General features: G+C 53.7%; 2 protein-coding genes across 11 annotated transcripts in view; one reads left to right on the top strand and one right to left on the bottom strand.

Annotated features, from left to right (window-relative positions):
• Window positions 1–60: 60 nt before the first annotated feature.
• On the bottom strand, window positions 61–3977 carry JSRP1 (junctional sarcoplasmic reticulum protein 1). 2 transcript variants are annotated; one of them, XM_049708547.1, is made up of 7 exons: window positions 3842–3977; window positions 2755–2907; window positions 2331–2368; window positions 2083–2176; window positions 1502–1672; window positions 721–812; window positions 61–613 (listed from the first exon to the last, which is right to left on the bottom strand). In XM_049708547.1, the coding sequence occupies exons 2-7, from the start codon at window positions 2870–2872 to the stop codon at window positions 152–154; spliced, it is 975 nt and encodes a 324-aa protein (XP_049564504.1). In that variant the 5' UTR covers window positions 2873–2907; window positions 3842–3977; the 3' UTR covers window positions 61–151. The 2 variants fall into 2 exon arrangements, with proteins under 2 accessions (XP_049564504.1, XP_049564503.1); XM_049708546.1 differs by having other exon boundaries at window positions 2083–2185; window positions 3842–3976.
• Window positions 3978–10545: 6568 nt separating this feature from the next.
• AP3D1 (adaptor related protein complex 3 subunit delta 1) overlaps window positions 10546–21998 on the top strand; it is a 45034-nt gene continuing 33581 nt past the window's right edge. For 2 of the 9 annotated variants that reach the window (XM_049708529.1, XM_049708531.1), the window contains exons 1-2: window positions 10555–10902; window positions 20688–20795. In XM_049708529.1, the coding sequence (XP_049564486.1) occupies window positions 10807–10902; window positions 20688–20795 (204 nt within the window). In that variant the 5' untranslated portion in view covers window positions 10555–10806. Of the gene's footprint in view, window positions 10903–20687; window positions 20796–21998 lie in introns of all 9 variants that reach the window. The other 7 variants (XM_049708534.1, XM_049708528.1, XM_049708527.1 and 4 more) reach the window with 7 other exon arrangements.

Below are 21998 nucleotides of genomic sequence, written 5' to 3' on the forward strand. Positions count from 1 at the left end.
CCATCCCTGTCACTCAGGCCCCGGGCAGGTTCTGGAGTCCAGGCACAAAGGAGCAGGCGATGAGGGGGACCACAGCGCTCGCTTTATTTGCTGGAACTGCGGGGCGGTCGAGCAGAGGTTCAGGGACCCCCGCGCAGGACCCAGGTCTGGCTCAGTCCCGCCCCTTGCCCGCGTGGTGCTTCTGGCGGCCGGGAGGCCGGTCCTCCTCATCGGGGCGCCGCGGGGAGGCCCAGGCCTGCCTCTTCCTATGCTCGGGGTCTCTGGACTCTCCCGCCCATGCCCGATGGCCCCCTTCGCGCGCCTCCCAGCGTCGGTGTAGGGCCTCCCCGGCAGCCCGCGGCCTCTCCTCTTTCCGGGGTCTCTCCCTCCTCGGCCTCTCCTCCTTCTGTGGCCTCTCCTTCCGGGGCCTCTCCTTTCTCAGCCTCTCCGCCTTCTTCCGCCTCTCCTTGGGCCCTCGGTCGGCAAGCGGCACGCGCTCCTCCTCAGCGGTCTCCTCAGACTCCCCTTTGTCCTTCCCTGCAGCCCCGCTGCTCCTGGGAACCGCGGCCCTTTCCTCTACCTTCGCCGGGGGCTCGAGCGATCCCAGTGGGGGGGCCCAGGCCACGGACTTTGGCTGCAATGTGGACAGTGTGGGGTGGTGGGGTCGGCACAGAGTTCCAAGGCCCAGGCCCCTTCCCCCAGTGAAGGCCCCAGTGACAGGTCACTTGAGGAAGTGCTTACCAGGGGTGACGCTGGCTCCTTCAGGGACGAGCTTGGCGGGACCCACGGCTCAGGGACAGGCGCAGGGGCTTCCGCCTCCCCCGCCACGGCCTCTGGGAGGGGACGGGAGGGGATGCGAAACAGCCTGGCCCAGGGGACCGACCACTGCACACCGTCCATCCCCGCCCTTGCCCCCAGAGACCCCTCTCCCTGGGGACATGCAAGGGGGCCCAGCCGGACCCCACCGGGTACGCTGAGGCTGGGCTGGGTCCCTCCGAGCCCTGGGAAGGGGTTCCGAGTCTCCGCTGCTGCGATGACCTTCCCTTCAAACCTCCCTCATTCAGGCTGCAAAAGGATGCTCCCGTTTCTCTGAGGGACGCAGGAGCGCCCGCCCTGGCGCACAGAGAAAGCAGCACGCTACCGAACGGGGGCGCACACGCCCATCCCGGGCCTACAAGGCCCGGGGTGGGAGTCGTGGGGCAGTGAGGGTCGGTCACCGGGAAAGGGAGATGCACCGAGGTCCTTGCTGGGGGGTGGGGGGGCAGGGCTCCTCTTATGGTCTATGGGAGGCGGGGGTCAAAGCTGGTCCTGGATAGAGGGAGTCGGGCGCGACCGTCGGGGTGCACAAGGTCAGTCTGTCCCTGAGCAGGAGGTGCACGGGGCGGGGGAACCCCCCCTCACTCACAAGGTCCATACTGGGGGGAAGGGGGCGCGCACGGCCTAGAGTGGGAGCGCACAGACCCGCCCCTGGGCTGTCCGCGCTTCCGGGAGGGAGTAACCACGTGCTGCGGCGCAGGCTCACCTCGGCACAGCTGGAAGGCGGAGCCCAGCAGCGCCACGAGCGAGGCGAGCACCAGGCACTTGTTGAGCGTCAGGTGTCCCCAGAGCAGCTCCTCGCTCAGGACCGGGGGCGTGGGCGGCGGCTGCGAGGGCGGCGCGGCCTGCGCCTTCTTCCGCGCGGGGCTCCGGGGACCTGCGGGAGCAAGTGCGGGCTGGGCGCAGGCCGCGTGGGGCTGACCCGCGGCTAAACTCAGCTCTGCCCTGCCCGGCTGTGCGGCCTTGGGCCGAGGAACTAAGCCCTGCGGGATTGGCCGCTTCACTGGGATGCCGAGAATATTCTAGAAGATAATTAGCTGAAGCTTAGTGGCACCTAAGCTGGTGTTATCATGAATTAGCAGAGGCTCCCACAGCCCACTGAGTAACGGCCTGTGACACCCAGACACCCCCCAGTCAGGAGCCCCATGCACGCTATCACCCTGCCCCCCAGATCCAAGGACCCAGCCCAGGACGGATCCCCCACCCCCATGCTGGTCCACACCCCCCCCCCCACCTCACCCCTGCCTCCCGGAAACCCACTTGCTTCTGCTTTCAGCCTCTCCTTACCCGGTCCGGAGGCCACTTTGTCCACAGGCTCCTTTTCTGTTTTCTTGGGCCAAGCATCCACACCGCCTGCGGGGCTGCCCTCAGCTGCCGGCTCCTGAGAATCCTGTGGGGAGTAACATGTCATCCTGGGTGTTTCCCTAAGGGAGACCAAACCCTTCCCATGGGCTGCAGAAATGCACCCTCTTGGCCAACATGTCCCCTACTCTAGGGGCACCCTGGGCTGAAACCCCAGGGCCCTGGCTACTCACACGGGGCCAGCTGCTGGAGTCGGCCAGCCTGGATGTCGCTGTTGGCAGGAAAAGAGGGACAGTCACAGTCGTGGAAACCCCCAGGCTGATCCCACCCTCCGCTCAGTTCTGCTGGGTGAGGGGCAGGTGACTGCTCCCGTTCTGCAGATTAGAAAGCAGACAGACGCGGAGGCAGCCTTGCATGAAGGCACACAGCGCGTCACTGCCAAGCTGGGATTCAAACCCCGACCTGTGTGGCCCAGCACCTGTGTTCTCTGGGCTCTTTACAAACCCCCAACACACTAATGGACACAGGTTGGAAATGGGGGGCATGGTTTAAGTCAGTCCAGTGTGGGAGACCAAGTCCTGGTCCCTGAAGGTGAGCCACCTGGCTCAACAGGAGGATGGGGGCGTGGGCTTCATCCTATGGTACCCTCTTGGCTACCTTGAGCCCTGTCCTCCCGGGGCCGGCCTGGGCAGGGGTCAGCCAGTGCAGAGAGGTCCTCGTCCACTTGGCAACTGCCCAGGCCTCCATCCAACTCCTCCAAGGCCCTGGTTGTCATGGAGACGTCTGAGAAGCAGCAGGTCCAGAGTCCGGCTTGGGGGGGAGGGGGAGGAGGCAGCCTGCATTTGCTGAGCCCCTGGTATGGGCCTGGGCCTGGGCCTGACCTGGGGAGAAGGGGGCTCCCTACCTCCCCACACCGCCTTCCTTGTCCCTCTGCCTGGAGCCACCTTTCCTCGGTAGCTTCACACGCAGGGCACGACCACAGCCCTCCGCCAGGCACTCTCCCTGCCCCCCTCAGGCCTGCCTCAGGACCCCTCCTGACAGGCTGCTGGGCTGCTGGGGCCCAGAGTGGGCTGGGTTCTGGCCATGGTCACACAGAGGTGAGCAAAGAGCCCAGACCGGAACCCTTGGCTCCAGGGTCGGCTCATGTTCTCAGAGACCAGCGACTATTTTTATCCAGTGCCTGAGGCCAGCAGGACAGGCCAATGTGGGGCCCAGCCCCTCCTAGGCCCTTGCCCCCCTGGGGTCTCCCTTTGGATCATCCTCGCCCCCTATTCCTGGCACCCAGCCTCCCCCCAGACACCCTGGGTGTAGGAGCTCAAGCCCCAGCAGCCGGGACCAGCCTGGTTCTGGCCTTGGCAGGCAGGGGCAGGGGTCCCGGGCCTCCAGACCCCAACGCTGGGGTCGCCACCTCTTCTGGCCGTCTCTGCTCCCATAGGGCAGATGAAGAAACTGAGGCTGGAGGTGGAGCCGTGGGCCAGAGGTTGTGCAGAGCTGGAGCCAAACCCGTCTGTTGGCTTCCACAGCCCTGCTCTTTGGGGTCCCCAGTGTCTCTGCTGCCAGCGTTAGTGTGACCCATCCCTGGGGCCAGAGCAGGCCGTGGGGAAGGGGCCCAGTGGGCCAGGGGGTGCCCCTAAGGGTGTGTGTGGGCAGCCACAGGAGTCGGGGACACCCGTGGACCTCAGGGATGCCCTCCCAGATCCCAGGGACCACCATCTCTGCCCAGGCCTCCCTCTGCCCCTCTTACCCCGCTGTTGCCACGCTGGGCCTGGTGGACAGGATGGAGCATGGGGAGGGTGGCCCCAAGACAGACAGCAGCAGGTGGCTGGAGGCCGCGAGGTGGGCCAATCAGCTCCTCAGCCGCTGCGGGGGTGGAAGGAGGGCTGGCCTGAGGTCCCTGCTGGGGCACATCCCCACCTCGGAGCAGGGCCAGGCACTGGCCCCACCCCCATGAGCACAAAGCCACCACCAGGCTGGCCACGGTGACTCTGGGAGCATTGCTTCCTCTCTCAGCCTCAGAAAAGAGGGTCCCTGGGGGTGGGAGCACCCACAAAGCGTGGTCACCTCGCCTTTATGAGCACCTGCTGCGTGCCGGGCTCAGAAGCAGCTAAACATCCACGTCCCTGTGGAGCTGGGGTCCATCAGGGAGGGCTTCAGGGAGGAGGATGACACCATCGAAAAGAAGCCAGGCTCTGCTGGCTGACGCGGGTCAGGCACAGCTCAGAGGCCTTGGTTTCCTCATCTGGAAAGTCGGGTCGTTTCCTCCCAGGGGGGGCTGTGAGGCTCAACTGTGGGCTGTTTTTTTTTTTTTCTTTTAATTGAAGTATAGTTGATTTACAATGTTGTGTTAGTTTCTGCAGTACAGCAAAGTGACTCAGTTATACGTATATATATTCTTTTTCATGTTCTTTTCCATTGTGGTTTATCACAGAATATTGAATATAGTTCCCTGTGCTTTATAGTAGGACCTTGTTGTTTATCCATCCTATATATAATAGTTAGCATCTGCTAATCCCAAACTCCCAATCCATCCCTCTCCCACCCCCCTTTTCCCTTTGGCAACCACAAGTCTGTTCTCTATGTCTGTGAATCTGTTTTTGTTTCGTAGATAAGTTCATTTGTGTCATATTTTAGATTCCATGTTTAAGTGATATCATATATTTGTCTTTCTCTGACTTACTTCACTTAGTATGATAATCTCTAGTTGTATCTATGTTGCTGCAAATGGCATTATTTCATTCTTTTTTTATGGCTGAGTAATATTCTATTGTATATATGTACCACATGTTCTTTATCCATTCCTCTGTCGATGGACATTTAGGTTGTTTCCATGTCTTGGCTATTGTGAATAGTGATGCTAGGAATATAGGGGTTCACGTATCTCTTTGGATTAGAGTTTTGTCTGGATATATGCCCAGGAGTGGGATTGCTGGAACATACGGAAACTCTATTTTTAGTTTTTTGAGGAAACTCCATACCGTTTTCCATAGTGTCTGCACCAATTTACATTCAATTGTGGGCTGCTTTTGTATCATCCCACCTAGTCACCCATCCACACCTTTGTTTAGTCAATCATCAAACACACACCACTCAGCCCAGCCGAGCTGTACTGGAAATTACTTTGTCATTTTCTTAAATAACAGCCTTATTGAGATACAGTTCATGTGCAATTCACTCTGTAAAGTGTACAATCCAGTGGTATTTAGTACATTCCCACAGTTGTGCCACAATCATCTCTATCCGGTTCCAGAACATTCCATCACCCCAAAAGAAGCCTGTCCCCATCAGAGTCACCCCCTATCCCCAGCCCCTGGCAACCAGGTATCCACTCTCTCTGTCTGTGGATCTGCCTGTTCTGGACGTTTCCTATCAGTGGAATCACACAGTGTGTCCTGCGTCTGGCTTCTCTCACTGAGCATCATGTTCTCAGGGTACATGCACGTTGTAGCGAGTGTTGGGGCTTCACCCCTTTTCGTGGCTGAGTGATGCTCCCGCGTGTGGAGGGACCACATTGTGTGTATCCCTTCACTTGCATCTGACAGGGCTGGGATTAGGAGGAGGAGAGGAGGAGATTTGGTCAAGTGCAGGTTCAGATCCTGTCTTCCTGCAAATTTTTTTTTTTTTTTTTTTTTTTTTTTGCAGAGCACAGGCTCTGGACGCGCAGGCTCGGTGGCCATGGCTCACGGGCCCAGCCGCTCCGCGGCATGTGGGATCTTCCCAGTCCGGGGCACAAACCTGTGTCCCCTGCATCGGCAGGCGGACTCTCAACCACTGCGCCACCAGGGAAGCCCTGTGCATTAATTTTTAATTGTGGTAAAATACACATAAATATAAAATTCACCATCTTAACCATTTTTAAGTGCACAGCTCAGTGGCATTAAGTACCTCTACACCGTTGGGCAACCATCCCCACCATCCATCTCCAGAACTTTCTCATCTTCCCAAACTGAAGCTCTGTCCCCATGAAACACTGACTCTCCACCCCTCCCCCAGCCCCTGGCCCCCACCATTCTACTTTCTGTCTCTGAATATGACTAGGGTTAAAACATACTGCTTCACACATCCTGTAAGACCCTTACAAGCTTCCATTTCCATTTCCACCTCCCATTCTGTATATACTATTGCTTTACTTCAAATATGTTGTAAAATAAATCTCATAGCACATTGCTGTTAGTTTTTCTTTAAAAGGGAATTATCATCTGAAGACATTAAGAAATAATTATAGGGCTTCTCTGGTGGCACAGTGGTTAAGAATCCGCCTGCCAATGTAGGGGACACGGGTTCGATCCCTGGTCTGGGAAGATCCCACATGCCGCGGGGCAACTAAGCCCATGCACCACAACTACTGAGCCTGTGCTCTAGAGCCCACAAACCACAACTACTGAGCCCGTGCACCACAACTACTGAGCCCGCGTGCCACAACTACTGAGCCTGAGCTCTAGAGCCCACAAGCCACAATTACTGAAGCCCGTGCGCCTACAGCCCATGTTCCAAAATGAGAAGCCACTGCAATGAGAAGCCCGTGCAGGGAAACAAAGAGTAGCCCCCACTCACCGCAACTAGAGAAAGCCCGCGCAAAGCAATGAAGACCCAACGCAGCCAAAAATAAATAAATAAAAAATAAATTAATTAAAAAAAAACCCTGAATGCAGTAAGGAAGAGACTATTTAAAAAAAAAAAGAAAAAGAAATAATTATATTGGGACTTCCCTGATGGTCCCGTGGATAAGGCTCTGCACTCCCAACGCAGGGGGCCTGGGTTCGATCCCTGGTCAGGGAAATAGAAGAGCCTGCATGCTGCAACTAAGACCTGGCATAGCCAAATTAAAAAACAAAAAAATTGCATTAACCACATTTTGTAAATTTCTTGTGTTCTTCATTCCATTGCATAGATCCAAATCTCTGGTAACATTTCCTTCTTTCCAAAGAACTTCCTTTAACATTCCTTTCTTTTTAATTTTCTTTTTCTTTCTTTCTTTCTTTTTTTTTTTTTTGGTGCCAAAACCTAGGAATGAAAACATTTCTTTTATTGTATGTCTACTGGCCACACATTCACTCAGCTTTTATTTATCTGAAAATAGGTATTGCCTGGGACTTCCCTGGTGGTCCAGTGGTTAAGACTCGGCGCTTCCACTGCAGGGGGCCTGGGTTCAATCCCTGGTCGGGGAACTAAGATCCCGCATGCTGCGCACGGCTTGTGGGGTCTTAGTTCCCCGACCAGGGATAGAACCCAGGCCCCCTGCAGTGGAAGCTCAGAGTCCTAAGCACCAGACCACCAGGGAATTCCCACTTTATCTCTGATTTCCAACACTTTAATTTATAATGTGCTTGGTTGTGCTTTTCTCTGTGTTTATCTCCTCTGGGATTCATTGAGCTTCTTAGATTGTGGTTTTATAGTTACTATATTTGGAAACTTTGTGGCCATTCATTCTCTGATTTTTTTAAAAATAAATTTATTTATTTATTTATTTTTGGCTGCGTTGGGGCTTCGTTGCTGTGAGTGGGCTTTCTCTAGTTGCGGTGAGCGGGGGCTACTCTTTGTTACTGTGCACGGGCTTCTCATTGCAGTGGCTTCTCATTTTGGAGCATGGGCTGTAGGCACGCGGGCTTCAGTAGTTGTGGCACGTGGGCTCAGTAGTTGTGGCTCACGGGCTCTAGAGTGCAGGCTCAGTAGTTGTGACGCACAGGCTTAGTTGCTCCACGGCACGTGGGATCTGCCTGGACCAGGGCTCGAACCCGTGTCCCCTGCATTGGCAGGTGGATTCTTAACCACTGCACCACCAGGGAAGCCTCATTCTTTGTTTTTTTGTTTGTCCTTCTTCTCTCTCCTTCTTTCTAGGACTCCAGTTATGTATATTAGATTACTTGATATTGTTCTACAGGTCACTGAGGTTCTGTTCATCTTGTAAGCGTTTTTGCTCTCTGTGTGCTTCATTTTAGATAGCTTTTAAGTCTTTAATTTCACTAATCTTTTCTTCCTCAATGTCTAATCTGTTATTAATTCCATGTAATGAATATTTTTCATATGTTGTACTTTTTCAGTCTACAAGTTCCTTGGTTTATTTTTTAAATCTTCCTTTTTCTCTCTTTATTGTGTACATGTTTTCTTTTCAATCTTTGAGTGTATTTGTAGTAGCTATAGTATAATCTTTGCTTATTCTCGTCTCTCTGTTATTTCAGGGTCCATTTCTCTTTTTTTGGTCATGCTGAGCAGTATGTGGGATCTTCATTCCCCGATCTTCAAACCTGAGCCCCCTGCAGTGGAAGAACAGAGTCTTAACCACTGGACCACCAGGGAAGTCCCCAGGGTCCATTTCTATTCATCCCTTTTGTTCTCTTGTTCATAAGTTACATTTTCTTGCTTCTTCACATGTCTACTAATTTTTTATTGAATTTATTTATCCAGTTTCCAGTTCTTTCTTGTATAGTTGTGTAACTTATGATGTTACTTAATTCTATCACCATAGATTAATTTTGCCTGCAATTGGACATCATGGCAATAGAACCACACTGTGTACACTCTTTTGTGTTCACCATTGTGTCTGTGTAATTCATCTATTTTGTTCTGTGTATTAGTAATTTGTTCTTTTTTTCTTATAAATTTTTATTTATTTATTTTTGCCTGCATTGGGTCTTTGTTGCTGTGCACGGGCTTTTTCTTTTTCTTTTTTTTTCGGTTAATAGCAACTTTTACTGTTTCACTGGTGAAGCAGGCTTTTTCTAGTTGCGGCGAGTGGGGGCTACTCTTTGCTGTGGTGTGTGGGCTTCTCATTGCGGTGGCTTCACTTGTTGTGGAGCACGGGCTCCAGGTGCACAGGCTCAGTAGTTGTGGCTTGTAGGCGCTAGAGCACAGGATCAGTAGTTGTGGCGCACGGGCTTAGTTGCTCTGCGGCATGTGGGATCTTCCCAGACCAGGGCTCGAACCCGTGTCCCCTGCATTGGCAGGCAGATTCTTAGCCACTGTGCCACCAGAGAAGTCCCAGTGATTTGTTCTTTTTTGCTGCTGCATAGTATTCCGTTGTTGGATATACCACAGGAGTTATATATCCATTTTATGTCAATGGACATTTGGATCATTTTGAGTTTTGGCCTAATATAAATACGGCTGCTGTGAACATTCTTATCCAAGTCTTTGGTGGATGTATTTATGCATTCTTGTTGGGTACAGTAGTAGAGTTGCTGGGTCAAAGGGCATACATATATTAGCTTTAAAAGATACAGCCAGGGGATTTCCCTGGTAGTCTAGTGGTTAACTCTGTGCTTCCACTACAAAGGTTTCCAGTGTAGCTGTTTAGTTTTACATTCCTACCTGAAATGTAAGACAGGGGAGTTGCAGTTGCTCCACATCCTTGCCACACTTGAAATTGGCAACCTTTCTAATTTTAGCCATTTTTATGGGGGTACAGAAATATTTCAGTGTGGTTTAAATTTACTTTTCCCTCATAACTGAGATACAGCAGTCTATTGGCCATTGCGGAGCACAGGCTCCGGACGCGCCGGCTCAGCGGCCATGGCTCACAGGCCCAGCCGCTCCGCGGCATGTGGGATCCTCCCGGACCCGGGCATGAACCCGTGTCCCCTGCATCGGCAGGCGGACTCTCACTGCGCCACCAGGGAAGCCTTGGATATCTTCTTTTGTGAAATGCATATTCACAATCTTTTGCCATGTTTTAACTGGTTTGTGTTTTTCTTTGCGATTTGTAGGAACTTTTGTTTGGTTCTGCTTTATTTTCTGTTTAACTGTATTGTGGATATAAGTCCTTTGTCAGATATATGTATTGCTAATATCTTACCCCAGTTTGTGGCTTGCTTTTTTACTCTCTTTATGGTGGATCACGGTGGCAGGAACCAAGTGTATCTCATTCACTGGTCAGGCCTGGCACATAGTAGGCTGTCAATAAAGTTCGTTGAATGAAAGACTGTGTTGAAGTCCTAGTTCTGGGCCTCAGTTTTTCCACGTGGTCATGTTAATCCCTGTCCTGTCCATATCACAGGATTTTGTGAGATGTGCAGGAGACTCAGGATCGGTTCGCCGTAGAGTCGGTTTTGGAAGTTCTCTGACACCGTCAACTTTTAGAATCAGAAAGGGCGGAGCTGGGTCCTTCTCCAGGAACCACCCTGGGAAGCTCCACGTGGGCGCCCCGCCCATAGCAGGCCCCGCCCACAGATGGGCCCGCCCACACCTGTCACTTAACTGAGGGGCGGGCCAGGGAGGGAGCGCTTAGGGGGCGTGGTTACAACCGGAACGAGGAAGTAGGTGGAGTTCCGGAGGTCACTGACCTATGAGAGGGAAGAGCCCTGAGCTGGAGGGGTCGCGGCCGAGCGGCCCGGAGGCCGTTGTCTGCGTTTCCATTGGGCTGTCTGGCGTTGTCAGGGAAACGCGGCGTCTAGGGGTGAAGGGGCGGGGTTTATAGGGAGGCGGGGCCTATGGGGGCGGGCCGCCCGGTCCGGGTTACCGCCGTCAGCTGACCGGCCGCCATTTTGTCCGCCATTTGCAAGCGGCGCGGAGCCGGAGGGGAGGGGAGCGCGGCCTGCTGAGCGGGTCCGCTGCCGCCGCCGCCCCGCCGACCGCCGCCGAACTGGCCTGGGAGACCGCCCCGCCGCGGCGGCTGGCAGCGCAGCGCTCCGCGGGCGGCAGACGCGGCCCCCCGGGCCCCCTCAGGGCGCCTGGCCGCGGGCCTCCCGGGGTTCGGGCCCGACGGCAGCAGCCGCGATGGCCCTCAAGATGGTCAAGGGCAGCATCGACCGCATGTTCGACAAGAATCTGCAGGATCTGGTGCGCGGCATCCGCAACCACAAGGAGGACGAGGTGAGCCCGGCGCGCTGGCCCGGGCCCGGATCCGGACCCGGACCCTCGCGCCGACGCAGTCCGACCCCGGCCCTGCCCCTGATTCCTGCCCCCAGCCCGCCCCCGAGGCCCCGCTCCCGGCTCGAGCCCCGGCTGCCCGCGGCCTGGGCCTCCGCACGCCCGCTCCGTCTCCGAGCCTTAGTTTACTGCCCGGCGTTGGGGGCCCGCCTCCTCCCCGAGGGTGGCCCGGAAGAGACTTCACAGCCCACCCCCGCCCCCCCAGTGGTGGATCTCCAATCTTGAGTGTGGTTCTCGGTCTCCTGTTCAAAAGGGAGGGCCCCCGGCCCCGCCCCAGGCCTTGGACTCCTGGTTGGGGGACTCTCCTCTCCGCGGGGGAACCCCTGGTGGGATAAACGCACGTCCAGGCCTTGCCTCGTGGGCCCAAGTCCCCCGGAAGGTGGGGCCGCGCCTCTTACGGGGTGGGGGAGGTGGGGCAGCGGATGTCCTCGGCCGAAATGAGGAAGCCGCTCAGGGGTCCTGGAATAGGGAAGCCGACTTAAACTAGACACCCGAAAGTCGGAGGGAAAAGGTTTTCCAGAAGTAATGTAATCGTGGGCACCATTTTCTTCCCTCCCGCCACCCCCCAACCTGTGACCTAGATTTAGGAGGATCGGGGACAGTTAGTGACCACCAGACCTCTGACTTCCATGAATGGACGCCCAAGCCTGCACTTACACAATGGGGTGTTGGAGAAGGTCCCCTTTTCCTGGCTGGAGAGTGAGGCTGCCCGATGGAGAGCAACTGTTAGACATTGTGCAGGTCCCACTACCAGATTACACCCCGCCGGCCCTCACAGTGGCTCCCGGGAAGCCCAGCAGTACCCGGAGGAAGGTGCAGAGAAGTTAAGGAATTTGCTGGGAGGCACCAAGGGCCCTGGGCTCTGTCCTTCAGCTGAGAGCCTGAGTTCCTTGCCTCTTTGTTGCACTTTCTCAGAATGGGTGTGACTTCGCTGAAATGTAATTAGGTTGTTTTGGTTCATTTTTGTCACTCCTTCTCTTCTCTGGCTACACTTGGGTTTTAAATCACATTGGAAGCTCTGGCCAGCTGCGTTGGTTACAAGTGTAGGGAACTCTTGGTCTGATTTTCAGTTTCTCTTTGAGTTGAAAGAGTACTGGTTGGCCTGCATTTTGTTTTATTTTATTTCAATTTTTTAAATATTTATTTATTTTATTTCTTTTTGGTTGCGTTGGGTCTTCGTTGCTGCGCGCGGGCTTTCTCTAGTTGCGCCGAGCGGGGGCTACTCTTCGTTGCGGTGCACGGGCTTCTCATTGCGGTGGCTTCTCTTGTTGCCGAGCACGGGCTCTAGGCGCGCAGGCTTCAGTAGTTGTGGCACGCGGGCTCAGTAGTTGTGGCTCATGGGCTTAGTTGCTCCGTGGCATGTGGGATCTTCCTGGACCAGGGATGGAGCCTGTGTCCCCTGCATTGGCAGGCGGATTCTTAACCACTGAGCCACCAGGGAAGCCCTGGACTGCATTTTAGATACTAAGCATGGTTAAGTGAATTTGGAAGGTGTCTGCACCCTTAGATTTCCTTTTCTGTGCCAGTTGGCCTCCTGATTTTCCCGCCTTGGTTAGTGGATGTTACTGAGCAGTCTGTTCCAGGATTCCGAGGAGGGGCCGAGGGGTCTTTCCAGTAGAGAGATGCACAATGCAGTTAGGGGGGTCTGCTTTTTACGGCGTGTGCCAGTCATCACTGGTAGTACCCTGGGCTGTGCTCTGTTCATTTGGGATTGATGGCGCTGTCCCCACAGGCTCGGAGCCTACTAAATGGGGTTTTGGTGGTGGAGGTGCTGGTGCTGGGAGTCCTCAAGGCAAGGTTCCACGCGAATATTGCCCTTAGCCTGTTGGCGATTCCCACAGACGTGGCGTCGGGATGTGGAGGTTTCCTCATCAGAAGAGTTGTGATCTGGAGGGTCATTACTGGTTCCAGATGTTCTGGAGCACAGCAGGTGGCTGTGGGGTGACTCTTCTAGCTCCAAGATGACTTCTTCCCTTCTACCCCGCCCCGCCCCACACATTCCAGGGAAGACTTCTGGCAGCAGTATAGTTTCCCCTCAAAGTAACAGATTTCTTTTTTAAGGATTTACGTATTTATTTTTTATTTATTTATTTAATTTATTTTTGGCTGCGTCGGGTCTTAGTTGCAGTGTGCGGGATTTTCGTTGTGGTGCATGGGCTTCTCTCTAGTTGTGGCGCGTGGGCTCTGTAGTTGTGGTGCGCAGGTTCCAGAGTGCGTGGGCTCTGTAGTTTGTGGCACGGGGGCTCTAGTTGAGGCGTGTGGGCTTAGTTGCCCTGCGGCATGTGAGATCTTAGTTCCTCGGCCAGGGATTGAACCCGTGTTCCCTGCATTGTAAGGCAGATTCTTTACCACTGGACCACCAGGGAAGTCCCCGAAGTAATAGATTTTAGCTTAAAACTTCTGTGCGGCACCACAGAAGTGAGGGTTATCGGTGACTTTAAAAGCCATGTGGAAAGGCAGCGTGGTTTAGTGTTTGACTTTGGGAGACCCACATCCTGGTTCTTGGGTCTCTTTGGGTGACCTGGGGAGAGCCCCCTGATGTTTTGAAGTGGGGGTGACAGCCACCTCTCCACCTTGCTGAGCGCCTGTGAGGGTGCAGCAAGTGACAGAATGCAGGCTTCTGTGAGCCCCCAAAAGAAGAAACTAGGAAATCCGGATCACTGGTGGAGTAACTTGTTTTTTGAAACTTTTGTTTCAGTTTATGATACTAAGTGTATGTATGCCTGTGAGTTGGGTTACCATGGAAAATATATGTTTTCCAATGAGTCAAAGAAGTTTGAGAAACAGTTGGCTAATTCACCTGTTTCTTGGATGCTTGAGTTTGTTTCAGTCCCTAAGATACAGTACAGGTAATGTTGGCAGGTAGGTGGAAATTCACTTGCGAATGTCCTTGCTTCCAAAACTTGGGTATGACTAGGAAAAAACAAATGACTTTTTAACGTTTCATTCTTACGAGTACTTTTCATGTTTTGGGGAAGGGTTTTTCTTTCAGTCTTTTAAACTATACCCGTAACTTTTTGTAACGAGCTTAGCGTTTATTAAGTCAAAAGGTAACATTCTTCTCCCCAGAAATCAATTTGAGAATTTTTTCTGTATGTAGAAATTGAGGGAGGTTCTGTCTGTTAAGATTCTGTCCTGGTCTTGCCTGTTAGCCTTCCTGAGTGCTGTCCACGCACGCCAAGTGCTCCTGAGGGCTTCGCCCTCACGAGTGTGGGTTCCACGTGGGGCACTGCAGTCTATGTACCCTGCCCCCCAGTGGCGTTGAGGTGGGTTCCATGTTTTCTGTTTGGTGCCACAGCTTATTCCATCAGGCGACGCTCAGCAGTATCAGCCAGGGTTTGGGTGGTGTCTGAGCGTTTTCTCTTGGGTCTAAAAATTTCCGACCCACTTAACTGAAGTTTCTGAACTTTATTTTTAATTTATTTATTTGCTTTTTAAATATTTATTTGGTTGCACTGGGTCTTAGTTGCAGCATACAGGCTTCTTAGTTGTGGCATGTGAACTCTTAGTTGCGGCACGCGTCTGGGATCTGACCAGGGATTGAACCCAGGCCCCCTGCATTGGGAGCACAGAGTCCTATCCACTGCACCACCAGGGAAGTCCCCTGAACTTTGTTTTTATTTATTTGTTTTAAAATTTTTAAAATTTTGTTTTTTTTTTTGTCTGCGTTGGGTCTTCGTCGCGGTGCACGGGCTCAGTGGTTACGGCGCATGGGCTTAGTTGCCCCGTGGCATGTCGGATTTTAGTTCCCCGACCAAGGATCGAACCTGCATCCCCTGCGTTGGAAGGCGAATTCTCAACCACTGGACCACCAGGGAAGTCCCGAAGTTTCTGAACTTTAAAAAATTCAGTTTTAACTGTGTGTGGTCAGCTCTGTGTATCTGCAGGTTCTGTATTTGCCAATTGTGGATTGGAAGTATTTTTTTTTTAAATTCCAGAAAGTTTCGGGTCTTCCCCGGTGGTCCAGTGGTTAGGACTCCATGCTCCCAACGCAGGGGGCCTGGGTTCGATCCCTGGTCAGGGAACTAGGATCCCGCACGAAGCAACGAAGATCCCACGTGTTGCAACGAACACCTGGCACAGCCAAATAAATAAATAAGTAAATATTTTTTTAAAAGCATACATCATATATGTGCTGTTACATACATTAAACACATTTAAAAAATATTTCCAAAAAAAAATTTCCAGAAAGTTTCAAAAAACACGACTTGAATTTGCTGAACGCAGGCAACCATTTACACGGCACTTGCAGTGTATCAGGTATTGTAAGTCATCTAGAGATGATTTAAAGTGTACCGGAGGCTGTGTGCACGTTGTATGCAAGTCTGCGCCATTTTATACAAGGGACTTGAGTGTCTGAGGATTTCGGTGTCTTCGGGGGTCCTGGAACCAATCCCCCACAGATACCAAGGGGTGACTGTAGAGAGATATTTTGAAATTGGGTATAATCTGGGATTAAGATGGAACTGTGTGAAGTGCTGATATTCTAGTGCTTCTGACCTCAAAAATGGCAATTTCCTGGGGTTCATCCTTGTGCCGAGTTGTGTGGGGCTCCTCGGGCTGTGAGGTGTGTGTGGGGCTGGCCCTCGCTCCGAGGACAGTGACGAAAGCACGTGTTATGTCTGGCACGGCTAAGCACTTGGTGCTTTTAAGCTATTTCTGTAAGATTCCTTTTAACAGCTTCTGAGGAGAGTGAAGATAGGACGTTTAGTAAATGGGTTGTTACCCTAAGTCAGGGTCTCTCCCCCTCGGCACTGCCCACATCAGGGCTGGGTCATTCCTCTGAGGGGGGCTGGCCTGGGCGCTCTGGGGTGTGGAGCAGCATCTCTGGCCCCGCCCATCTGATACCAGGCCATGCCCAGTCTTGACAACCACAGTTTCCCCAGACGTGGCCCAGTGTCCCCTGGGGGGGTGGGATTGCCCAGACGAGAACCCCTGACCCAAATTGATAAAGGAAAATTTCCCAGAATTCCCTAATGCTGGCCCTTCATCCAGGCGTCCCTTGTCCCCTGTGTTGTCATTGTGTTGTTGGACGCTGTGCTATTGTGAGATAAGATGGCCTTTGTCCCTGCTCCTGTCGCAGAGCTCCTGGAGCTTTTGTCGTTTCCTAAGCAACAGAGGTACTAGGGGCATCCTTGTTGGGTTATTCGGTCGCTGCCCCCAGTTCCTGACACTGAGCTGCTGAATCCCTTGGGGTTTCCTGGGTGATAGGAGTGTCTTTTGTTCTAATGAGATGATCCGGGGTGGGCTCCTGGGTGGGACAGGTCACCAGAAAGACCAGGCCGTGGTTTGAAGCTTCATACCCGCTCACCCGCCAATCCTTCGGAGAGGGGAGAGGGGCTGCAGGTGGAGTTAATGATGGATCATGCCTGCGTGATGAAGCCTCCATAAAAATCTAAAGTATGAGGCTCAGAGAGGTTCTCGGTTGGTGAAAGCATCCATGTGCCAGGATGGTGGCGCCCCCCAGTGCCACGAGGACAGAAGCTCTGCCTCCTGACCCTCTGAACCCCACCCTCTCTGCCTCTTCGTCCAGCTGTTCATCTGTATCCTTTGTCGTGCCTCTCACACCGTGTGATAAAGTGGAAAACACGAACGAGTAAGTGCTTCCCTGCGGAGAAGCGGGTCATGGGAACTCTGGTTTACAGCTGGCGGGTGTGTGAGGTGGGGACAGACCTGTGACGGAGCCCTCAGCCTGTGGGGTCTGCGCTGATGCCGAGCAGAGAGGGTCAGATCCGAACTGAGTTTTGGGACACCCAGCTGGTGTCAGGGAGTCGGTCATTGTGCGGGACGCCCGCGCTGGATGTCAGAGTGAAGGGAAACGGGGAGGTTTCCTAGACAGCCCACGGGGTGAGTCTCCTAGATTTGTGTGTTTCTTTCAAACTCTTGTTAGTTGTGAAGTATATAATGCACATTCGTACAGCTTAAGTATCATATGATAATTATCCTAAGTTCTCTGAGGGTAATTTCCTTGCCTTGCTTATAGTTTTGTCTCTTAAATGTCCCTGAACATCTCGCTTACTTCTGCTTGCAGGCTGGTGTCAGTGGCCGCCTCTGTCGCTCGCTGCTGCGGGGAAGGGCCACGGTGGCTTGTTCGCTTTGGTCGCCGGCAGGGGTCTGCTGTGGTTGATTTATCCTTCAGAACATCCTTCGGACTGTTGCCGGACCTCTGGGTTGTTTCCCGCCTGGGGCATTTGATGAAGCGCCCTGCGTGGGAGGGCAGTCACTGCAGCAGCATGGGCAGGAGCAGCCTTGGCCTCCAGGGCAGCGTCGCGACCACTAGAAGCGCTCCTGTGGCTCCCGTTCCCAGCAGCAGCCGCCGGGGCCTCGCCTGCCTTTACTCTTTCCTCGGCTTAGTGCCATCTGCAGCCTTCGTGACGCCGTCTGCCTGACCCTCCCAGCCTTTGCGCTGGGAGTCTGGGCGCTGGTGCCCGACAAGACCAGAATGGAGGATTTGTGGCGGCACTCTGGGGAGGCCAAGCTTCGGGAGAAAGTGAGGGGGGCGCGCCCGTCCTGCCTGTGCCCACCGAGGACCCGGGCACAGCTGGGGGTCCCGGGACTCGGCCACGGATCGGCCGCAGGGTTGCAGTCAAGCCTCAAGCTTCCCAGCCTTCGACCCCCAGCCCGTCCCCGCAGCAGAGCTCCCAGCATAAGGCTCTCAGCTCTCCCTGACTTGGAGGAGTTATTCACAGGGCACACAGTCCGGGCCCTGGGCGCAGTGGGTGGCCAGGCTGTGGGCGGTGGCAGTTGTGAGGACCAAGTCTGTAGTGGGCTGTGTCTGTGCGGGTCACCAGCCCTCGGGAATGCCATTTGCATAACAATTCCAGGAGGTTGAAAAGCAGGAGGGGGGAGTTCCTTGCGGTGCAGTGGTTAGGACTCCGCGTTTTCACTGCTGAGGGCGTGGGTTCAATCCCTGTTCAGGGAACTAAGATCCCACAAGCTGTGCGCGGTGTGGCCAAAAGTATTAAACAAACAAAAAAAAAAACAAGGAAGGAATGGTGACCTAAGTAGGCTCGATGCTGGGGTGCCCCCTTGGCACCGTGGACTCTGGGGCCTGCTCATCCCCTGGGGGGTGGCCGTCCTGGGCGCTGGGGTGTGGAGCAGCCGCCCTGGCCCCACGCACTGCCTGCCAGACCCTCCAATCTGAGGACCAAGGAAGTCCCAGGTGTGGCCCGGTGTCCCCTGGGGGCACGGCTGCAGAGCTGAGAGCCTTTGCGCTGGGAGCTCTGCTGGGGGGACGGGGGTGGGATTCGAAGGTCGGGAAGCCTGAGACTTGGCTGCGGCCCCATGGCCGAGTCCCGGCCCCCCCGGCTGTGCCCGGGTCCGCGGTGGGCACAGGCAGGACGGGCGTGCCTCCCTCGCTGTCTCCCAAAGCTCGGCCTCCCCAGAGTGCCGCCACGAATCCTCTGATCTGGTCTTGTCGACCCCAGCGCTTACTTGGGTGCGGAGGCTCAGGGTGAGTCCTGGCGCCACCGTTGCCGTCCACTGCCGGGGGACCCCGGCGCTGAGGGTCTCTTCCTCCTCCACTTGAATGACTCGGGCCCTGGAGGCCACTGCTGGGCCGGGTCTCCGGGCCGCTGTCGCCCTGCAGGGAGGAGGGTCGCTGCTCTGGTGTAGACTAGTGCTGTGAGCATTTGCAGAACCAGAGGCACAGGCCCGTCGGGTCACGTGTCGCTGAATAACGTCTTTCCATTCTGGTGGCACCGAAGTGGTTTTTCTCTTGTGGCTTTATTGAGACAGTATGGTTTATATAGCTTAGCATCCACCTGCTTGAAGTGTGAAATTCTGTGAAGGTTTTAGTGTATTTACAAAAACGCGCAGCCATCAGCACGATCTACCTTTACATTTCTGTCACCCCACCAGAGATGCCGTGCCCACTCTACGGTCCCCATTTCCCCTCCCCCGGCCCCCACCCATCTGCTTCTGTCTCTGCCGAGGTGGGGCTCCAGTCCGAGCCGAGGGCGACTAGGTGACGAGAAGGGCCATGATTGGCCGTCAGGAGCTGCTTGACGTGCCTGCGTGGGGTGCCGGGGGCTGAGCGCGGGGACGAGGGGCTCGTGGGGTGGATGGGGTGGCAGTGGTCCGGATGGGCTGTCTGGCCTCTGTCCGTTGAACTCCTCAGCGCCGTGCCCTGGCTGTGTTTGTTGCTGGGATGGTGAAGGGTCCTGACCCCAGGTGGGCCTCAGCTCGGGCTTCTACAGGAGGCCTGACTCTTCCGGCTGCAGAGGCGTCGGCGCCCATGCCCAGCCAGGTGAGCACAGGACAGTGCCCTCCTTGTGGGTCCTGCTTGCATCTCGTCAGGAGAAGTTATCTCGTCTCGACGCTGACTCGCCTACGTTTCTGGGTTAAAATGTTAATATTTTCTTGTGGAAGCAATGGTTGTAGATGGCAGCTGGGTTGTTCTTGGCAAGGTGGATGGAATAACGGGGAGAGCCCTCCCTGGTCGTGTATCATAACGACTTCTGAAATGTTTCTGGTCTGACACTGGCATGCCCTGGAAATGCTGCTGTCCTTACACCCATCTCTGGCGGCGGCGGCGGTGGTCTCAACCCATCCAAGCTCCCAAAGGTCTGAGCACTGCTGGTGCTGGTGCTCATGAGAGCAGGGTGCTGGGGCTCTGGGTCCCGAGCCGGGGCAGCTGTGGGTGGTGGCAGGACCGGCATGTTGGGACGATCCAGAGAGCACCTCTGGGAGACGGCAGGGGACGAGGCAGCAGAGATAATGTCGCCCAGGTTGTGGACGGAGCATCCAGACGATGCAGTGTCCCTCAGAGCTAAGGAGAAAGCCATCAAACCACAGAAGACACGCAGGAACCTTAAACGCACATGACCGAGAGGAGGAAGCCAGTCTGTAAAGGCTACACACTGTGATTCCAACTCTGGGACATTCTGGAAAAGGCAGAACTCTGGAAGGGGGGGAAGGATCAATGGTGAGGGGATTGGGGAGAGGAGGGATGAATGGGCGGAGCACAGAGGGGTTTTAGGGCAGTGAAACTACGCCGTGTGACGCCGTAACGGTGGATGCGGGTCAGTGTATGTGTGTGCAAACCCACAAACTAGTGAACCTCCGTCAGCTGTGGCTCCTGGGTGATAACGACGTGTCCGTGTAGGTTCATCGGTTGTAACACACGTCGCACTGGTGGGGGATACTGCTAGTGGGGACGCTGTGCACACGTGGGGCAGGGGGTGGGAAACCTCTGCCTCCCAGTCAGTTTTGCTGTGAACCTAAATCTCTTTAAAAAAGAAGTCTAAAAGAGGAGTCCAGGGTCCAGCTGCATGGTTTTGCAGCCTGCCAGCACCTCCGGGTCAACGGCAGCTTCTCTGGGCCTCAGCCCTCGAGGTCTGACTCCACTCCTCTGGGAGGGCCTGGGGATCCTGGGGATTTTTAAGTGTCCCAGGGAACTCTGCTGAGCAGGCAGTATTGAAATGGCTGTTTTATTATAGCTGCCGGGTTCATATATGAGGGAAGGTTGTATCCTTTGTTCTCTGGTAAATTCTGAATCACACATCCATTTCAGTACTATTTGCTCTGTGGTGAAGTGTGACCCTGCTCAGAACAGACCAAGGTGTTTGAGAATTTCGTCATGCTTGCATCTCCAACTTCTTTTTTTGAAAACAGTGTCCGTTATATGTGTTAGCTGTTTATACTTTAGATCTTAAAATATTTCTATTTCATGTTTTTGGTACAGACAGGCCTTATTTTTTCGCACTTCCCTTCGTTGTGCTTTGCAGATACTGCGTTTATCACGAATGGAAGGTCTGTGGCGACCCTGCAGGGAGCACGCGTGTCGCCGCCATTTTTCCAACAGCATTTGCTCACTTCCTCTGTGTCACATTTTGGTAATTCTCACAAGTTTTCAAACTATCTCATTATTACGTGATGATGATCTGTAGTCTGTGATCTCTGATGTTAACTCTTGCTGTTGTTTTGGGACTCCACGAACCTCGCCCACGTAAGACGTGACATAATCGATTGTTGAAATGACAACAAAGCATTTAGAATATTACATAACTTAGTTGATAAAGGGTTTGAGAGCATTGACTCGAACTGTGAAGGACGTTCTACTGCAGGTAAAATGCCGTCAAACAGTATCGGACGCCACGGGGAAACCGTTCGTTAGAGGAAGAGGCCACCGATATGGCAGACTTCATTGTTTTATTTTAAGAAATGGCCACGGCCGCCCCGTCCACAGCATGGGGGCAGGACCCGCCACCAGCAAAAAGATTGACTCGCTAGGAATTCCCTGGCGGTCCAGTGGTTAGGACGACTTGGCGCTTTCACTGCTGAGGGCGCAGGTTCAATACCTGGTCAGGGAACTCAGATCCTGCCCCCTCCCCCGCCCCCCCCCAAAAAAGATGGCTCGCTGAAGGCTCAGATGATGGTTAGCCTTTTTTAGCAATAAAGTGATTTTAATTAAGGCGTGTATGTTGTTTTTTTAGACATAATGCTACTGCATACCTGGCAGACTACGGAACAGCGTAAACGTAACTTTTACGTGTGACTTGCTTTACTGTGATATTCACTGTATTGAGGTGGTCTGAAACCCTCCCTACAATATCTCTGAGGTCTGCCTGTATAATTTCCTGGATCTAGATCATGCCTGTATACCTTGGCCATTTTTTTTTCTTTTTTTGTGAAAAGGAGAGTAAATAGTTCTTTGTTAGCAATGCTGTGTGTAAATAAGACTGCAAAGACTAATCATTCTCTCCCACGTTCCTTACTTTAACTTCATGTGTGTAACTATGTTTTAGATAAATATTTAAATACTCCCAAGGGAATATGAAACATTTTATTTATTTATTTAAACATCTTTGTTGGAGTATAATTGCTTTACAGTGATGTGTTAGTTTCTGCCGTACAGCAAAGTGGATCAGCTATATGTGCACGTATATCCCCGTATCCCCTCGCCCTTGCGTCTCCCTCCCACCCTCCCTACCCCACCCCCTAGGTGGTCACAAAGCACCGAGCTGATCTCCCTGTGCTATGCGGCTGCTTCCCACTAGCTAGCTATTTTACATTTAGTAGTGTATGTAAGTCCATGC

The sequence above is a fragment of the Orcinus orca genome, chromosome 3, assembly GCF_937001465.1.
Source record: "Orcinus orca chromosome 3, mOrcOrc1.1, whole genome shotgun sequence".
Lineage (NCBI taxonomy): Eukaryota > Metazoa > Chordata > Mammalia > Artiodactyla > Delphinidae > Orcinus > Orcinus orca.